Genomic DNA, 16,962 nt, shown 5'->3' on the forward strand with positions numbered 1-16,962 from the left:
CCCCAGACTGAATGGATGCCGCCCTGGATCAGTGAGAAACCAAGGTGTGGTGAGTGAACTATTCAGTTAAGTCAGGAAGCACAAATCAGGACGGAGGGAGGCATCAGCAGCTGTGGGTGCAAGGGAGGCTGTACTGTCCGAAAATGCCAGAACTCCCACCTGCGTGTCTGCACCTTCTCTCCCCATGTGAATTCTTCCCTGCTATTTCAGAGACTTCCCAGGGGCTCCCCCTCACTGCCTCTGCTGCCCTCACAAAAACCCTGCTCTTCTGGGGTCTTGTAACAAGGGTGCTGGCTAGTCCCAGCACTCAGGATGCTTGGTGGCCCTGGGGTCAGTGCAGGGCCAGGGCAGGGAGATTGGCTCTTTTTTTTTTTTTTTTTAAGATTTTATTTATTTATTTGACAGAGAGAGACACAGCCAGCGAGAGAGGGGACACAAGCAGGGGCAGAGGGAGAGGAAGAAGCAGGCTCCCAGCGGAGCAGGGAGCCCGATGCGGGGCTCGATACCAGGACCCTGGGATCACGCCCTGAGCCGAAGGCAGACGCTTAACGACTGAGCCACCCAGGCGCCCTGAGGTTGGCTCCTGACACGATTCCGCACTTGCTCTGCACGTTTTGGTCTAAGCTCTCACGGCGTCTTTCACGAGCACGGTCCCTTCAGTTTCCACCCTAACCCCTCCATCGGTGGGGAACCTGAAGCTACTGAGCAGCCTGATGGGAAGAGGTGGGGGTGAGGAGACCATCCCATTCCTACCATCTCCCTGTTTCCTGCGGCCAGTCCCCCTCCCTCCCGGAGTCTCCGATTCAAGAACATCAAAAGTGCTGCATTTTTTTTTCTCCGCCACTAAACAACTGAAGTCCCTCCTCTATGGCCACGTATTGAAGCACAAGCCCACCGGTTCTGCAAATAGCAATCCGGTCTGGGCTCCGTGAGGCCACGCTCCTGCCCAAGGCAAGAGAGCCGGCGTCAGTCTTCCACGACACATGAAGACACCTATAGTAGTTGTGCCAGATTTATACTTATGTACCTGGAGAATCATTTCCCCTGAGAATCCTACAGGTTTGTTCTGATTCCACGAACCAGCGTTCTAGAGCCTTTTCTTCTTCCCTTCCCTGGCAAAGACCTTTTAAATCTCTGGTCAACTATTTAACTGCTCATTTCATCCTCCAGCAAGACTAGGTGCACACCGGTTTTCATGGTAGGGAGTCAAAATCCAAAACTTTGTAAGCATAGGGCCCTGCTGTTAAAAACAGGAAGCTTCAAGAAAACAGAGGGAAGATCAATTAAGCTGATATTTCATGTCTAAGGGGGCGGTCCTAGGACAATGCTTAGTCCTCTTGGAACCGTTGAACAAATACTGGCTCTCAACTGGAAAGCTGACGTGCCTTCTAGCCTGGAGGTCAGTCCTATCGTCCGCTGTCAGCCCAGAGTCTGGGAACAGGTGACAGCTAGAGAGGCCCCCCTGAGGCACTTCCCCCGGCCATCGACAGAAGAGCCCCTGCTACCCTCCTGGGGGTGGCCACTCTGCTGTGCTGGGGCCTCTTCACAAGTCCCCAAACTGTCTTTCTCCTTGGCCTGTTCGTTCCCCCACTGGGCCCACCCTTCCGCCGTCTTCTCAACATCCAGCTGTCACAAGCAATCTGGGTCAGGTCACCTGACTTTCCCTTGCAAGTTCCTCTGCCACTCGGCCTGCTCTGGGTGGGGCAGCTTGGTGTGGAGGCCCGATGCAAGGGATGGGAAGTCAGGGGACTGGATGGAAGTGTGGCTCTGCCGCTTCCCCTCTGGGAGGCATTGGCTGCATTATTTGATCTCTCGGGACCTGAATTTCCCTACCTCCGTTCTTAAACATCCTACCTGATGTACTGTCTAAGAGCGATTTGTGGTGGCCGCTTTCCCCCCACTCCCGCTTCCTTCGCGATAGACTGAGATCCATTAAGGTGACACTGCTCGGGGAAGCCCCATCAGAGCAGGAGTGACCCGTCCGATGGGAGTCCACGGGTCAGGCTCCGGGTGAACCCGCTCTGCCCTTCCTCTTCCTTTTTCAACCTTCTGCTTGCAGAAGTTTGGAAGTGCACATGGTCTTCTGCAACTCCCGGATGCAGCCGAGCCACGGGTTCGGATGTGGGGTGGGGGAGGGATGGCCCGCAGCCGCACACATGCCACGCAGCCACACACGCCACGCTCTCCAGGGCTCACTGTGCAGCAAAGGCGGTCCTTTGTTCGCTCTCTGCTGAGGCCTCTTCTCAGCTGGCTCAGAATTCAGGTGGGGATGGGAGCACCAGCTATCGGGTGCCCTGAAGATCCTCAACGAGGAAAGTGAAGAACTTCAAAAGGTACAAAAAAGCTTTTAAGGGAAAAGACCTCCTCCCATCCCTGCCCCTCAGTCCCTCAGGTATCAAGCTCCCTGCCCAGGGGCAATCACTGAGCCCAGTTAACGGTGCTTTCTTTCAGAGACAGAATATGTACAAATACAGGTGCGCACACGTGCAGGCAGACACACGCACACACTCTCTCTCTCTCTCTCCTGGACGTGAACAGAGCAGTCAGAATTCTGTTCCGCAGTCCGCACCTTACGTTTAACGTAACTTGGAGGTCTTTGTTTCCTGGAACATAGCGCAGCTTCCCTCTGTCTAATGGCTACGTTGCACTCCATTAGCCAGTCCCCTCTCGAGAGGCACTGAGACTTTTCTTGATCTTTCCCTGTTTCAGAGTTGAGCATCGTGGAAAAACGGGCAAACTCTGGAGCCGGCCTACCTGGGTGTGAGCCCAGCGCCGCGACTTCCTAGCAGCGTGAACTCGGGCGCGTCACTCAGCCCCTCTGTGTCTCCCTTTCTCTTCTAAAATGGGAATAAAAACTGTAACCTTGTGTTTCGTGAGGCTCCCACGAACACATGCCCAGCACTTGGAATATGCTTGGAGTATAACGAGCCCCGCTAAGCTTTATGCAGTTTGGCGAACGCGACAATTTAAACCGTGCACAGGTGACTTTCCCCAGGATGCATTCACAGTGATAGGATTTAAAACCTGGTCAGTTTTTGCCAAACGGCCTGTCATAGCTATTGTAGGTGCGTCTTGGTTCCCTGCAGTCCTGCGCGAGCGGTTTGTTAGCAAACTTTTTGAACGTTGTTCATCTCGTTGATGGAAAACATCTAATTGTAGTTTTAATCATGATTTCTCTTATTACGAGTAAACTTGAGTATCTCCTTATATGTTTAAAAGCCATTTATATTTCCTTTTCTGTGACTAACCTAGACTCATCCTTTGTGCTTTTTTTTTTTTCCTACTGAGTTGCTGGTTTTTTCTCTACTGACTTACAGGAGCTCTGAGTATATTAAGAAAATTAGCCCTTTGGCTATGAGAGGCTTTGCAAATATTTTCCAGGCTTGGCATTTTGAATGGTATTTTGGACGTCCAGTTAATCAACGTTTTCTAGTTTATTGGCTTTGGGTCATACATTCAAGGCAGGGACCACTCTATTTTTAAAGTTCTCCCATATACTCTCCTAATACTACTACTTTTTTTACAGTTAAATTTTTGACGCATCTAGAATTTATTTTGATGTAGGGAGGGCGATGTGGATCTGATCTTATTTTCATCCATCCGCACGACTGCCTACCTGTCGGAATACCTTTTATGGATAAACCAGTTGCCCCCAAATGACTGGATATGCCGTCTTCATCAGACTCCCAATTTCCCCATGGACATCTGTTTCTAGGCTTCTTATTCTATCCCATTTGCTTACTCACGAACCATGAACACATTTTAATGAGTCATGCTTGATAAAAAAATACTTCTAGTTAGTGGTTAGGGCTAGCCTCCCTATATTCTTTTATCTGCTTCTTTTTATAAATTTTCCTGCATTTGCTTTCTAGTTTATTGCCTACACGGGGACTTTAGAGTAACCTTACTGAGTGAAAGATAATCTTATGGGGGGGGGCGCCCCTGGGTGGCTCAGTCCGTTAAGTGTCTGCCTTTGGCTCAGGTCATGACCTTGGGGTCCTGGGATGGTCAGGTTCCTGGCTCAGCGGGGAGTCTGCTTCTCCCTCCGCCCTCCCCCCTGCTCGTACTTTCTCTATCTCTCTCTCAAATAAAAAAACATATATATATATAAAAAGAAAATCTTATTGGTATTTTTCCTGGGACTGTCTGTGGGATCATCCATTAGGATGTGCGGGGGGGGGGGTTAACATTTAAATTTTTAGCTCCCACATAACATCGCTTTACGTATCTTTTATGCTATAGCAAGGAGGTGGACATCCACATTTGAATTGTGCTTTATACAAGAGGGACCTTATATTTGTGTAAAACTCTTGGGATGTACAAGGTACCTCAGGAGATGACATCTCACTCACTTGCTGTCACACGAAGAGGTGAATGTTCTGTTTTCACGAGGAAGCAGTTACACTTACCAAAAGGATGCAGCTAGTTGGTGCCGAGCTTGAGACCTGGGCCCCGATCGGTCCTGAGCTTGCTCCAGAGTCCCGTCACCTCTGTTAGGCTTCCGGCTATGGAGGGCTTCGGGATCTCTGGACGGGACAGGACCAGACAAACAAATGATGCGGGAGGAGCCAGCGTTGCAGAGGGATTGCTTTTATTTGTAAGTCTTGCTGACTTGCCCATTTAGCTGTCTTCTCCCACGCTGGTCAGTGGTGCTGAGTGAACACTCTTCGTGTGCTGAGCTCTGCACCACACACTTTGGAAGGGGACCCGGGAGGCCGTCTCGGCCCTCAAAGGGCTAACAGGCTGTCCATTCAAGCAGGAGGGCTGGCAGTCTCTTCTCAGGCCAAGGGAAGGACTCCCCCTTGGTCTTCAAAACTGCTGGCTAACATTCCCAGACCCCACCCAAACAGCCCCAACTGTTGTTTGGCCATGTTGTGGTCCAGAATTTGTCCTAAGGGAAAGTGAGACATAAAGATGGAGCCGAGAATAAGAGGGACTGGCGTCAAGCTTCATTGGAAAGGTGGAGGGAGTCTGTCACTTTGACTGGAGCATAGACAACCGAGTCCAAGGGTGTAGAATGTTTCTTGGTCAGGTGATCGGTCTTTTCTTCTGAGATTTTGAAAGCTACGCTAGCATAGGTGAGTGCTTCCTCCGGGGACGAAAGCTGCAGAGGACGAAGGAGGAGGAACGAGTGAGTTCAATTTGGAGGAAGGCGTCTCTTTAGGAGCCACTTGGAGGCTGTGGTCACAGAGGACCAAAGAGATCAGAAGGTCCCTGTGCCCAGTGTCACAGAAACAGTGTGGTCGTCTTACCTCGGATGGAGGCTCACGGCCGGAGTGAGGGTCTGTGGGAGGATCCAGGGCCCAGGGACTGGAGTGACCTACCACACGTGCCAGGAAAGAGAGGGACAAGTCTCACCAGCGGGGCCTGGAGGAAGGGGAAGCCTCTCTCTGCAGGCTGGGGTGCAGGGGTGGGTGTTGGAGGTGGCAAAGTGGAGGGGCAGGGAGGGCAGGGGGAGAAGCGATGGGATTCAGGCCCTCAGTCTGCAGACGGAGAGCTACCCGGGTTTTAGGCCCCCTGAGAGCTAACGCTGTTCTCAATGTCAGAGCCAGAAGAGCCGTCCCATCTCTCTCGAGCCCACTTACATTTCCTGTAGCTCTTTATGACGAAGAAGATAAGGGCCAGCAGCAGCAGCGTCAGCAGGACCCCCGCGAAAAAGGCTAAGACCAAATGCTGAATGCTGTTTTGGCAAAGAAAGGGAGCAGATGACCTGCTGGGCTTTCTACAGGCCTCTGCTAAAGGTCAGAGGGTCACCGTTCCGCCCTGTGGGTAAATCCCTGAAATAGCTTTTTCATGCTGGTTAGGTGACTTTTACTGTTAACCCCCTGCATTTCAACTTCCTGCTTTGGGGTGCCAGAATTATCTGAGGCCTCAGTGCAAACTGTGGGCTCTTGTCCCCCTCAAAAATCTTCATAAGCCCGTACACACAAAGTTTCTCCATGAGCTGAGGGGATTCATGGATCTCTTGAGGGCTCTCCCCTCCCTGGGGCACTCCGGGTTAAGAACCGCACTCTAAATACAAAAAACCGATTCAGTTTTCCAACTGTTTCTGGTCCCTTTTCCCCAGAGCTCCCTCCCAAGTCCCGTGAGGCGAGGCTGTCAGCACAGAATCCAATGCCATGTGGTACGCGAGGAAATGGGTGGGAGAATGCTCGCTTACTCGAAGTGCTCCGGGAAGCCGAGCGTAGAAGCAGTTGTCGGGGCTGCTGTGTTGACACACTGTTTGTCTGTGAGAGAACACAAAGGGGCTTAGTGTACCTGCCATGTCTCATAAATCTTTCCAGCTTAAATGTCCCCAGGTGCCCCTCCCTACCCAAGCAACCAGGAGAGGTAAATGATGGAGGGCCCCACTCTGCGAAAGGAGAGAACAGTGTTTCGTATCCTGGATCCTTTAACGTGAAAACTAGAGTTGAAACTTAAAAAACAATCAGCTACACACATGAAAGAGGAGCCTCGTGTTTCTGCAGCTCCATGTGCCCCTTTGACAAACACATCTCCTGTCGCTCCCTCCAAGATTTAATGGACCCCAGGGAGATGTGCTTCCTCGGACATAAGCAATGCTAAGGCCAGGGAGTAGAGAACCAAAAGCGAAACCCAGAACTAGCATTTCCCAAAGGTTTAGGGAACTTGACCTTGGAAACTGCTGCCTTTTCTAGTTTGTTCCTTTGTGTGCAAGGCAGCTTTTTACAGTGACTAGTTAAAGGCAGCCACAGTGAGTTCTCGCCATGCCAGCGCTATAAATAGGGGGCCAGTAAGGGAAGTGAACTGCCTTGTCCTCAGCTATGCAGCTGGTCTCGTACTGAGCACACACATACGCTTTACTCAACTTGGGAGGGTAGATTGTTCTCCCTGGTTCCCCTTGTCCCTCTTCCTGGCATTGGGTAAAATTTGATTCTTCCAACTTCCGAAATGTTGTCCCATTACAGCTCGTTAGTACAGTTACTGGTTAATCCAATCCATGTTGGACTTACCATTGCTGGGTTCAGGTTTGGAACTCCCTGTTCCCATGCTGTCTTCCCGAGAGTAAAAAATGTTCCTCTTCGAAAGCCTAGAAAGGAAAGGTAGCAGAGGAGTGAACTCTGAGACTGATTTTAATACCAAAGCATACTGATGAGAGACAGGCTAGTCACGGTGGGTATTCTAGCAAGGACAGTGGTCACGGACTTTATGTGGTGTGGTCACCACACCTCAGCAACCAGTCCTCAGCTTTGCAGGTCCAGAAATTTGATCTTAGCAGGGCACCAAGAATTGACTGATTGGTCTAGAACTGACTCACACTAACTCACTCACAGGAGACTGATATATAAACTGAAATGACATAAGGAACATGTTGGTGTCACCAGTGCATTCTATCTGAACACATGAGAAAGCCAGTTAAAAACACAGTTTTGCTTGGCAAACATTGAATTGAACTAAGTATGGGAGAAGATGAATGGATGATTTAAATATTGAATATCATAGAGGTCTAATGCATTTGCCTCACTCCTCCCTGGCAGTGCTGGGTAATCTCTGACCCACTTTCTTGTGAAGATCCTTCCTTTAGGCTATATCAGAACTTTTATTCTGTTCACATATTGTCTTTTCAAGTATGTCAGTGTCCTTATCTAGGCTATGGTTCTACTTCTTATGTTAAGTTTTCTGTACTTTCCCTTTTATTTATTTGTACTAAAAAGTATAAAGTACCTAAAAGTAGCAGAGTAAAATCACCCAAAATCCTATTACCGATTATTAATATTTTAGTGTATTTCTTTTTAGTTATACTTCCGTGCATTTCCTAAAAATTGGTTGAGACTTCATATCTCTTTTGTTGTTTTTACTGTTATTTTTAAATCATAAACATCCCTCCCATGCCACTCAAAACTTTCTATAAGCATTTTTAGTGGCCATAGGTCTTTCTGTTATAGCTATGTACCATAGCTTGCTTAACCAGTTTCTTTGTTGATAAAAATGGTTTCCACTTTTATTTAAATAAAAGAATAAAACCATTTTAGGAAACGACAGTTTTACTTCATATTTAGTCATGCCCATGATAAGAATTTTTGGCTTTGCTTATACCTGCTGTATTTTAAGGTAATTTATTTAGACAATAAATGTCATCTATTATTTGTGTTTATTTATTCAGTTTTCAAAAGTGAATCAATTTCCGAGTCCTTGGACACAGGGAGGGTCGGGAGAAGGATACCTCATCGCCATGTGCCACTTACAACAGCAACAATAATAAGTGCCTTAGACTTGACCAAATAACATGCTCTAGGCTAAAGTGCCGACAGGGAAATCTGGCGAGAATTCTGAGAACCGAGACTAGGAAGCCCACCATCCGCAGCAGAATCATCAGTGGTAACAATTTCTCTAGCATTTTTGCTCTTTTTCTAATTTAAAAGTCAACAGTGCTCTTTGTAGAGCACCATAAAATATTTATAGAGAATTTTTTAAATATTGAAATATGCGCTTGCCCTAAAAAGAGCATGATCTTATCCTATGAATTTATATTAGACTTGGCCACTGGGGACGTGGGAGATGAGAGGACCATAGGTTTCTGTAAAATCTTAACCTTCACATAAGTGGCTCTGAATTTACAACCACCCCAAAGAAATGCTACCATACTCACCTTTAAAAATTTGGGGGCCATCACACTCTGAAAGACAAAACCGTTGCACAGGGCAGCAGGGAAATAAATTCTTACAGATCCAGGCCAAGAAAAGCAGGAAACACATTTCCATTTGAAAACAACACCGCGAACGTTTGACAGAGCATAAATTAAAATAGAAACAGCACTCTGTATACTTTTTCACGTTTTGTCCAGTCCTGGGAGACTCTTACCGATTGCCATAAAATCCACCAGCTACGTGCAGCCGCTCAAATACAACCCTTCCCCCACCAACTAAAGTTAAACAGAAAGAAAATGGTAGAAACCACTAAAAATTAGATGGCATTTTCTTTTGGTGAATGATTATTTCATCTAGATTAAAAGCATGGGGTAAATGCATTTACCTTCTGAGAAAAAGTCCGGTCATAAGATGCCAGTCGTCTAAGACTGAACTTTTCACTTGCTTCCGTGACTACTCCTACTTTTCAGAGATGACGAAATAAGGGTTTACTGCTACTACCCCGTCAAGCTGCGTGTTGCAAAGATCTCGTCTAAACTTGAGGTCAGACTTCCTCTTTGAGGCCAACATTATATATATATATTTTAAAATTATTTTTATAATGCCATATATTTTTTAATCCCATGAACAGCTTCTCTTGTATCTTTTGACACATGAACACTAGAACACAGGGAGCTAAGACAAGTTTATTTCTAATTAAGCATGTATTAAGTATTTAACCACCATGCGAGATAAGGTGGAGTTCCCAGCAATATGGCATTATCATTACCATCAAGCATCTTCAAATCTCTCTTGTTCTAACCAGAAAGATGAGGTTGATAGGAGGGACAAAGAGCAGAGTCAAGTATGAGCTGCTAGCTGGGCAGACACGAAGTGTGTTGGGAGTTATGGAGATCCCTGGGGGTGCCTGAATGGCTCAGTCAGTTAAGCCTCTGATTCTCAGGTCATGGTCTCAGCGTCATGAGATTGAACCCATGTGGGGCTCTGCGCTCAGCGAGGAGTCTGCTGGGGATTCTCTCTTCCTCTCCCTCTGACCCTCCTCCCTGCTCACGCTCAGGCTCTCTCTCTCTCAAAATAAATAAATAAAATCTTCAAAAAAAAAAGAGTTATGGAAATCCCTTCAGAGGGAAGGCGAGTCATTTCTGTATAAACATTTATCCATAAAATAATGTTAATAAAGTACTCTGCATCTTGGGGCTCCTGGGTGGCACAGCGGTTAGGCGTCTGCCTTCGGCTCAGGGCATGATCCCGGCGTTATGGGATCGAGCCCCACATCAGGCTCCTCCGCTATGAGCCTGCTTCTTCCTCTCCCACTCCCCCTGCTTGTGTTCCCCTTCTCGCTGGCTGTCTCTATCTCTGTCAAACAAATAAATAAAATCTTTAAAAAAAAAATAAAGTACTCTGCATCTTAAAAGAAGTAGTAAAAAGTAAAGGGAGATTGAGTTTAGAAAACTAAACATATGGATTTAGAAATAAACCGAAATAGAATTTGTGAAAGATTCACTATTATGTATTCACAGATATTTAAGAAATTTGGAGCACAGTGATTTCTAAGAACACCATAGAGATCCTGGTCACTCTATTGTGTTTTGTGTTTGCCCCTATAAGAAAACAGTACCGTTGAGAGTGAAATCTGGTATTTAAGGATTCAAGAGGCGTGATAAAAGAAAATAATCCCTGAAATTATTCTTTTTACAAAAGAATGTCCTCAATTTATGGATTTTATGGAAAATAAAGCAAGAAATCTTATGCTTATGAGGCCGAAGTTATCAAAGGAACAGATTGGATAATCCTCATCAGATTATCCTCTCCATAACTTGAAGAAACTATTGAAAGAGAGAAAAAACACCTTTAATTTGGAATCACTATCTCTGGATCTGTTAATCAAGAAATGCACGCTTTTTTTTTTTTAGGTGTAGTATTTGAAAACAAGAAACATTCTATAATTTGAAAAAAGATTTAAAATATTAATACATATACTTGCTAAGTAAACTGTGAACTAGCTGCTGTGAATATTTCAGAGAACAAGGCAGAACATTTTCTCATGGGGCCTATTGTCTAATTGAGAAGAGAAATCCTAAACCAGAAAACAACAGACATTACAGATTGTGTTAAGGGCCATAAAGGACAGAAGCAGAGTGCCATGCTAGACTAGAATAAATGATGGGAGAAGGTCCTTAGATGAAATGGATGACTGGGGATGGTCTGTCCAAGGAGCAGACACTGAGAACCAGAGTTTGGGAAAGAGCTGGTCAGGCAGAGAGCCCCAGAAAGACAATTTCAGGCAGAGGGCAGAGGAACTCACAGGCAAGAGAAAAGGAAGAGCTGGCAGAGCTGGCAGAGCTGGTGAAATTCGGCAAAGCTGCATGCAGGTGGACCCGAAGCAGGGGTCTGGGGCATGGATGAAGTTTGGCTGGAGGGAGCAGAAAGAAACCAGGTAGGGAGTATCCCAGGCCTGGGACTAGTTGCTGGGATTCAGGGGATGTATTTCCTGGACATCAGCGTGGTTCAAGAGTGGAGCATTTTTTTAAATGTAATTTTTAAATTTAAATTCAATTAATTAACATACAGTGTATTATTAGTTTCAGAGGTAGAGTTTAGTGATTCATCAGTCTTATATAATACCCAGTGCTCATTATATCTCGGGCCCTCCCCATTGTCCATCACCCAGTTACCCCATTCCTCCACCCTCCTCCCTTCTAGCAACCCTCGGTTTGTTTCCCATGATTAAGAGTCTCTTATGGGTGGTTGTCCTCTCTGATTTTGTCTTGTTTTATTTTTCCCTCCCTTCCCCTATGATCCTCTGCCTTGTTTCTTAAATTCCATATATCAGTGAGATCATATGATAATTGTCTTTCTCTGATTGACTTATTTTACTTAGCATAATACCCTCTAGTTCCATCCATGTCATTGCAAATGGCAAGACTTCATTTTTTTTGATGGCTGAGTAGTATTCCATTGTATATATATATCCACCACATCTTCTTTATCCAATCATCTGCTGATGGACATTTGGGCTCTTTCCATAGTTTGGCTATTGTGGACATTGCTGCTATAAACACTGGGATGCAGGTGCCCCTTCGGATCATTACATTTGTATCTTTGGGGTAAATCCCTAGTAGAGAAATTACTGGGTCATAGGGTAACTCTATTTTCAACTTTTTGAGGAACCTCCATACTGTTTTCCAGAGTGGCTGCACCAGACTGCATTCCTAACAACAGTGTAAGAGGGTTCCCCTTTCTTCAGATCCTCGACAACAACTGTCGTTTCCTGACTTGTTAATTTTAGCCATTCTGACTGGTGTGAGCTGGTATCTCATTGTGGTTTTGATTTGTATTTCCCTGCTGCCAAGTGATGTTGAGCATTTTTTCATGTGTCTGTTGGCCTTTTGGATGTCTTCTTTGCAGAAATGTCTGTTCATGTCTTCTGCCCACTTATTGATTGGATTATGGGTTCTTTGGGTGTTGAGTCTGATAAGTTCTTTATAGATTTTGGATACTTGCCCTTTATCTGATAAGATATTTGCAAATATCTTCTCCCATTCTGTCTGTTGTCTTTTGGTTTTGTCAACTATTTCCTTTGCTGTGCAGAAGTTTTTATCATGATGATGTCCCAATGGTTCATTTTTGCCTTTGTTTCCCTTGCCTTTGGAGACGTGTCTAGCACGAAGTTGCTGCAGCCAAGGTCACAGAGGTTGCTGCCTGTGTTCTCCTCTAGGATTTTGAAAGATTCCTGTCTCACATTTAAGTCTTTCATCCATTTTGAGTCTATTTTTGTGTATGGTTTAAGGAAATGGTCCAGTTTCAGTCTTCTGCATGTGACTGTCCCAATTTTCCCAACAGCGTTTGTTGAAGAGATTGTCTTTTTTCCATCAGATATTCTTTCCTGCTTTGTTGAAGATTAGTTGACCATAGAGTTGTGGGTCCATTTCTGGGTTCTCTATCCTGCTCCATTGATCTATGTGTCTGTTTTTGTGCCAGTGCCATACTGTCTTGATGATTACAGCTTTGTAATGGAGCTTGAAGTCTGGAACTGCGATGCCACCAGTTTTGGTTCTCTTTTACAACATTCCTTTGGCTATTCAGGGTCTTTTCTGGTTCCATACAAATTTTAGGATTATTTGTTCCAGTCCTGTGAAAATAGTTGAAGGTATTTTGATAGGGATTGCATTGAATGTGTAGATTGCTCTAGGTAGCAAAGACATTTTAATAATATTTATTCTTCTAATCTATGAGCAATGAATATTTTTCCATTTTTTTGTGTCTTCTTCAATTTCTTTCATGACTGTTCTATAGTTTTCTGAGTACAGAAACTTTGCCTCGTTGGTTAGGTTTATTCCTAGGTATCTTATGGTTTTGGGTGCAACTGTGAATGGGATTGGCTCCTGAATTTATCTTTCTTCTGTCTCATTGTTTGTATGTATAAATGCAACTGATTTCTGTGCATTGATTTTATATCCTGCCACTTTGCTGAATTCCTGTATGGGTTCTTGCAATTTTGGGGTGGAGTCTTTGGGTTTTCCACATAGAATATCATGTCATCTGTGTAGAGTGAGACTTTGACTTTTTCTTTGCTTATTCCGATGCCTTTTATTTCTTTTTGTTGTCTGACTGCTGAGGCTAGGACTTCTAGTACTATGTTAACAGTGGTAGAGTGGACATCCTTGTGGGAAAAGCTCTATTTTTCCCCATTGAGAATGTTATTCACTGTGGGCTTTTCGTAGATAGCTTTTATGATATTGAGGTATGTTCCCTCTATCCCTACACTGTGAAGAGTTTTAATTAAGAAAGGATGCTATAGTTTGTCAAATGCTTTTTCTGTATCAATTGAGAGAATCATATGGTTCTTGTCCTTTCATTAATGTGATGTATCATGTTGTCCTTTCTTTTATTAATGTGATCAATCACATTGATTTGTGAATGTTGAACCACCCTTGCAGCCCAGGAATAAACCCTACTTGGTCATGGTGAATAATCCTTTTAATGTACTGTTGTATCCTATTGGCTAGTATCTTGGTGAGAATTTGGGCATCCATGTTCATATAGAATATTGGTCTGTAATTCTCCTTTTTGGTGGGGTCTTGTCTGGTTTGGGAATCAAGGTAATGCTGGCCTCATAGAATGAGTTTGGAAGTTTTCCGTCCATTTCTATTTTTTCAAACAGCTTCAGAAGAATAGGCATTAATTCTTCTTTAAATGTTTGGTAGAATTCCCCTGGGAAGCCATCTGGCCCTGGACTCTTTGTTTGTTGGGAGATATTTTTTTTTTATTACTTCTTCAATTTCCTTGCTGGTTATGGGTCTGTTCAGGTTTTCTATTTCTTCTTGTTTCAGTTTTGGTAGTTTACATCTCTAGGAATGCATCCATTTTTTCCAGATTGCCTAATTTGTTGGCATATAGTTGCTCATAGTATGTTCTTATAATTGTATTTCTTTGGTGTTGGTTGGATCTCTCCTCTTTCATTCATGATTTTATTTATTTGGGTTCTTTGTCTTTCCTTTTGATAAGTCGTCAATGGTTTATCGATCTTATTAATTCTTTCAAAGAACCAGCTCGTGGTTTCATCAATGTGTTCTATTGTTCTTTGGTTTCTATTTCATTGATTTCTGCTCTAAACCTTATTAATTCTCTTCTCCTGCTTGGTTTAGGCTTTATTTGCTGTTCTTTCTCCAGCTCCAGACCTTTCTTGTTTCTTGAGAAAGGCTCATATTGCTATATACTTCCCTCTTAGAACTGCCTTTGCTGCATCATTGAACAGTTAGTTGTGTTTTCAATTTCACTTGTTTCCATGAATTTTTAAAATTCTTCTTTAATTTCCTGGGTGACCCATTCATTCTTTTGTAGGATGCTCTTTAATCTCCAGGTATTTGAGTTCTTTCCAAATTTCCTCTTGTGATTGAGCTCAAGTTTCAAAGCATTGTAGTCTGAAAATATGCAGGGAATAATGCCAATCTTTTGGAATTGGTCGAGAGCTGATTTATGACCCAGTATGTGATCATATTCTGGAGAATGAATGTTCCATGTGCACTCGAAAAGAATGTGTATCCTGTTGCTTTAGGATGGAATGCTCTGAATATATCTGTGAAGTCCATCTGGTCCAGCATGTCATTCAAAGCCCTTGTTTCCTTGTTGATCTTTTGCTTAGGGGATTGGTCCACTGCTGTGAGTGGGGTGTTAAAGTCCCCTACTATTATTGTATTATTATCAATGTATTTTCTTAATTTTGTTATTAATTGGTTTATATGATTGGCTGCTCCCATGTTAGGGGCATATTTACAATTGTTAGATCTCCTCATTGGATAGACCCTTTAATTATGATATAGTGTCCTTCCTCATCTTTTATTACAATCTCTGGTTTAAAATCTAATTTGTCTGATAGAAGGATTGCTACCCCAGCTTTCTTTTGATGTCCATTAGGAAGATAAATGGTTTTCCACTCCCTCACTTTCAATCTGGAGACGTCTTTGGGTCTAAAACGAGTTTCTTGCAGACAATATATCGATGGGTCTTGCTTTTTTATCCAATCTAATACCCTGTGTCTTTTGATTGGGGCATTTACCCATTTACATTCAGAGTAACTGTTGAAAGATATGAATTTAGTGCCATTGTATTACCTGTACAGTTACTGTTTCTGTGTATTGTCTCTGTTCCTTTCTGATCTATGTTACTTTTGGGCTCTCTTCACTTTGATTCCCTTTAATGTCTCTTGCAGGGCTGGTTTAGTGATCACAAGTTCTTTTAGTTTCTGTTTTTCCTGGAAGCTTTTCATCTCCCCTTCTATTTTGAATGACAGTCTTCCTGGATATAGTAATCTTGGCTGCAAATTTTTCTCATTTAGCACCCTGAATATATCACGCCCATCCTTTCTGGCCTGCCAGGTCTCTGCGGATAGGTCTGCTGCCAGTCTAATGCTTCCACCCTTGAAGGTTAAGGACCTCTTGTCCCAAGATGCTTTCAGGATTTTTGTCTCTGAAATTTGCAAGCTTCACTATTACATGTCAAGATATTGACCTAGTTTTATTGATTTTGAGGGGAAGTTCCCCGTGCCTCCTGGACTTGAATGCCTGTTTACTTCCCCAGATTAGGGAAGTTCTCAGCTATAATTTGCTCAGATGTATGTTCCGCCCCCTTCTCTCTTTCCTCTTCTTCTGGGATCCTAATTATTCTAATATTGTTTTGCTTTATGGTATCACTTCTCTCTCACATTCTACCCTTGTGCTTCAGTAGTTGTTTATTTCTCTTTTTCTCAGCTTTATTCTCCATCATTTTGTCTTCTATATCATTAATTCTCTCTTCTGCTTCATTTATCCTCGCAGTTAGAGATTCAATTTTTGATTGTATCTCATTAATAGCCTTTATTTTTACTTGATTAAATTTTAGTTTTTATTTCTCCAAAAAGGGATTCTGTAGCGTCTTCTATGCTCTTTTCAAGCCCAAGATGTAAGTGAATTTGAGAGATATCTAGGAGAGTGGTAGCAGAAACAAGGAAGGGCGAAAGTTCAGAAGGGCAAAAGATCAAAGATGTCACCAAAGGGCTGAAGGAGGAAGAAGAGCCCGAGAGGGAAACAGTAGTAGCTCAAGACTTAGAGTGACAATTAATTAATCCAACATTTACTGAGCACCTACTATGACCCAAATGCACTGTCAAGTTCTGGAGTAAACAGCATAATGAAATGTTGTAGATGCTATGCTGACGTCTGCACCAGATGGAGTGGGACCCAACAGAGAAAGGGCTGAGCTTACACAATAAGGAGGGAAACTGAGTGTCACAAGAAGATGATGTATGTGTTGTTGTCTTGAAAAATGAATTACATTTTCTAGGCAGGCAGAGGAAGGAAGCGTATTCCAGGCAGAGGGACTGCACAAGCAAAGGCATGCTTTGTCATGTTGGTTACAGTCCAGGAAATGGAAGTATTTCAACATGGCTGGTGCAGTGGGGAATGACGGTCAGGTGGGGATGGGGAAGAGAAGAGGAAAGGCTGGAGAGGAAGGACAAAACCAGGTATGGAGGACCCTAAACAAACCTTAGAGGGAATGGAGAGGAGTGACATGGTTACATTGGGGACTGGGGAGGGGCCAGGCAGCGGGTGGCAAGTCCTTTACCATTGAAGAGCTCTGATCAGAGGCAATAGCCATGGGGAAGAAGAGGTGGGGCAGAAAGTTGATGAATCTAGTCATTTATCACTTCTAAGAGGAAGGTATGGGAGGAGCTCAGGGTAGCTCCCAGATTTCTGCATTGTATCACTGATTAATAGTGCAGGTATAGACGAAAGGGGTGTAGGATTGGACAAATAATGCGTTTACTCTTGGACACACTGACTTTAGGGTGCTTGTGGAACATTCAAGTAGAGATGTG

At 44.0% G+C, this 16,962-nt stretch overlaps 1 protein-coding gene across 3 annotated transcripts; it reads right to left on the reverse strand.

Moving 5' to 3' along the window:
• Nucleotides 1-4,275: 4,275 nt before the first annotated feature.
• Nucleotides 4,276-9,929, reverse strand: CUNH1orf162 (chromosome unknown C1orf162 homolog). 3 transcript variants are annotated; one of them, XM_048220222.2, is made up of 7 exons: nt 8,992-9,155; nt 8,609-8,635; nt 6,972-7,048; nt 6,161-6,227; nt 5,586-5,680; nt 5,253-5,320; nt 4,276-5,104 (listed from the first exon to the last, which is right to left on the reverse strand). In XM_048220222.2, exons 3-7 carry the CDS (start codon nt 7,006-7,008, stop codon nt 4,943-4,945), a joined length of 429 nt encoding a protein of 142 aa, XP_048076179.1. In that variant the 5' UTR covers nt 7,009-7,048; nt 8,609-8,635; nt 8,992-9,155; the 3' UTR covers nt 4,276-4,942. The 3 variants fall into 3 exon arrangements, with proteins under 3 accessions (XP_048076179.1, XP_026339545.2, XP_026339548.2); XM_026483760.4 differs by lacking the exon at nt 8,609-8,635 and having other exon boundaries at nt 8,992-9,929; XM_026483763.4 differs by having other exon boundaries at nt 8,609-9,155.
• Nucleotides 9,930-16,962: the final 7,033 nt, after the last annotated feature.

The sequence above is a fragment of the Ursus arctos genome, unplaced genomic scaffold (genome assembly GCF_023065955.2).
Source record: "Ursus arctos isolate Adak ecotype North America unplaced genomic scaffold, UrsArc2.0 scaffold_12, whole genome shotgun sequence".
Lineage (NCBI taxonomy): Eukaryota > Metazoa > Chordata > Mammalia > Carnivora > Ursidae > Ursus > Ursus arctos.

What these genes read in the sequence shown, in the direction of transcription:
- CUNH1orf162 (XM_026483760.4), bottom strand. Translation starts at nt 9,014, where the DNA reads ATGACCGGACTTTTTCTCAGAAG. An exon ending in CAAACCTGAACCCAGCAATG is followed by an intron (nt 6,228 to 6,971) that starts GTAAGTCCAACA and finishes GTTCTCTCACAG; the next exon opens with ACAAACAGTGTGTCAACACA. An exon ending in CATAAAGAGCTACAGGAAAT is followed by an intron (nt 5,321 to 5,585) that starts GTAAGTGGGCTC and finishes CACGTGTGGTAG; the next exon opens with GTCACTCCAGTCCCTGGGCC.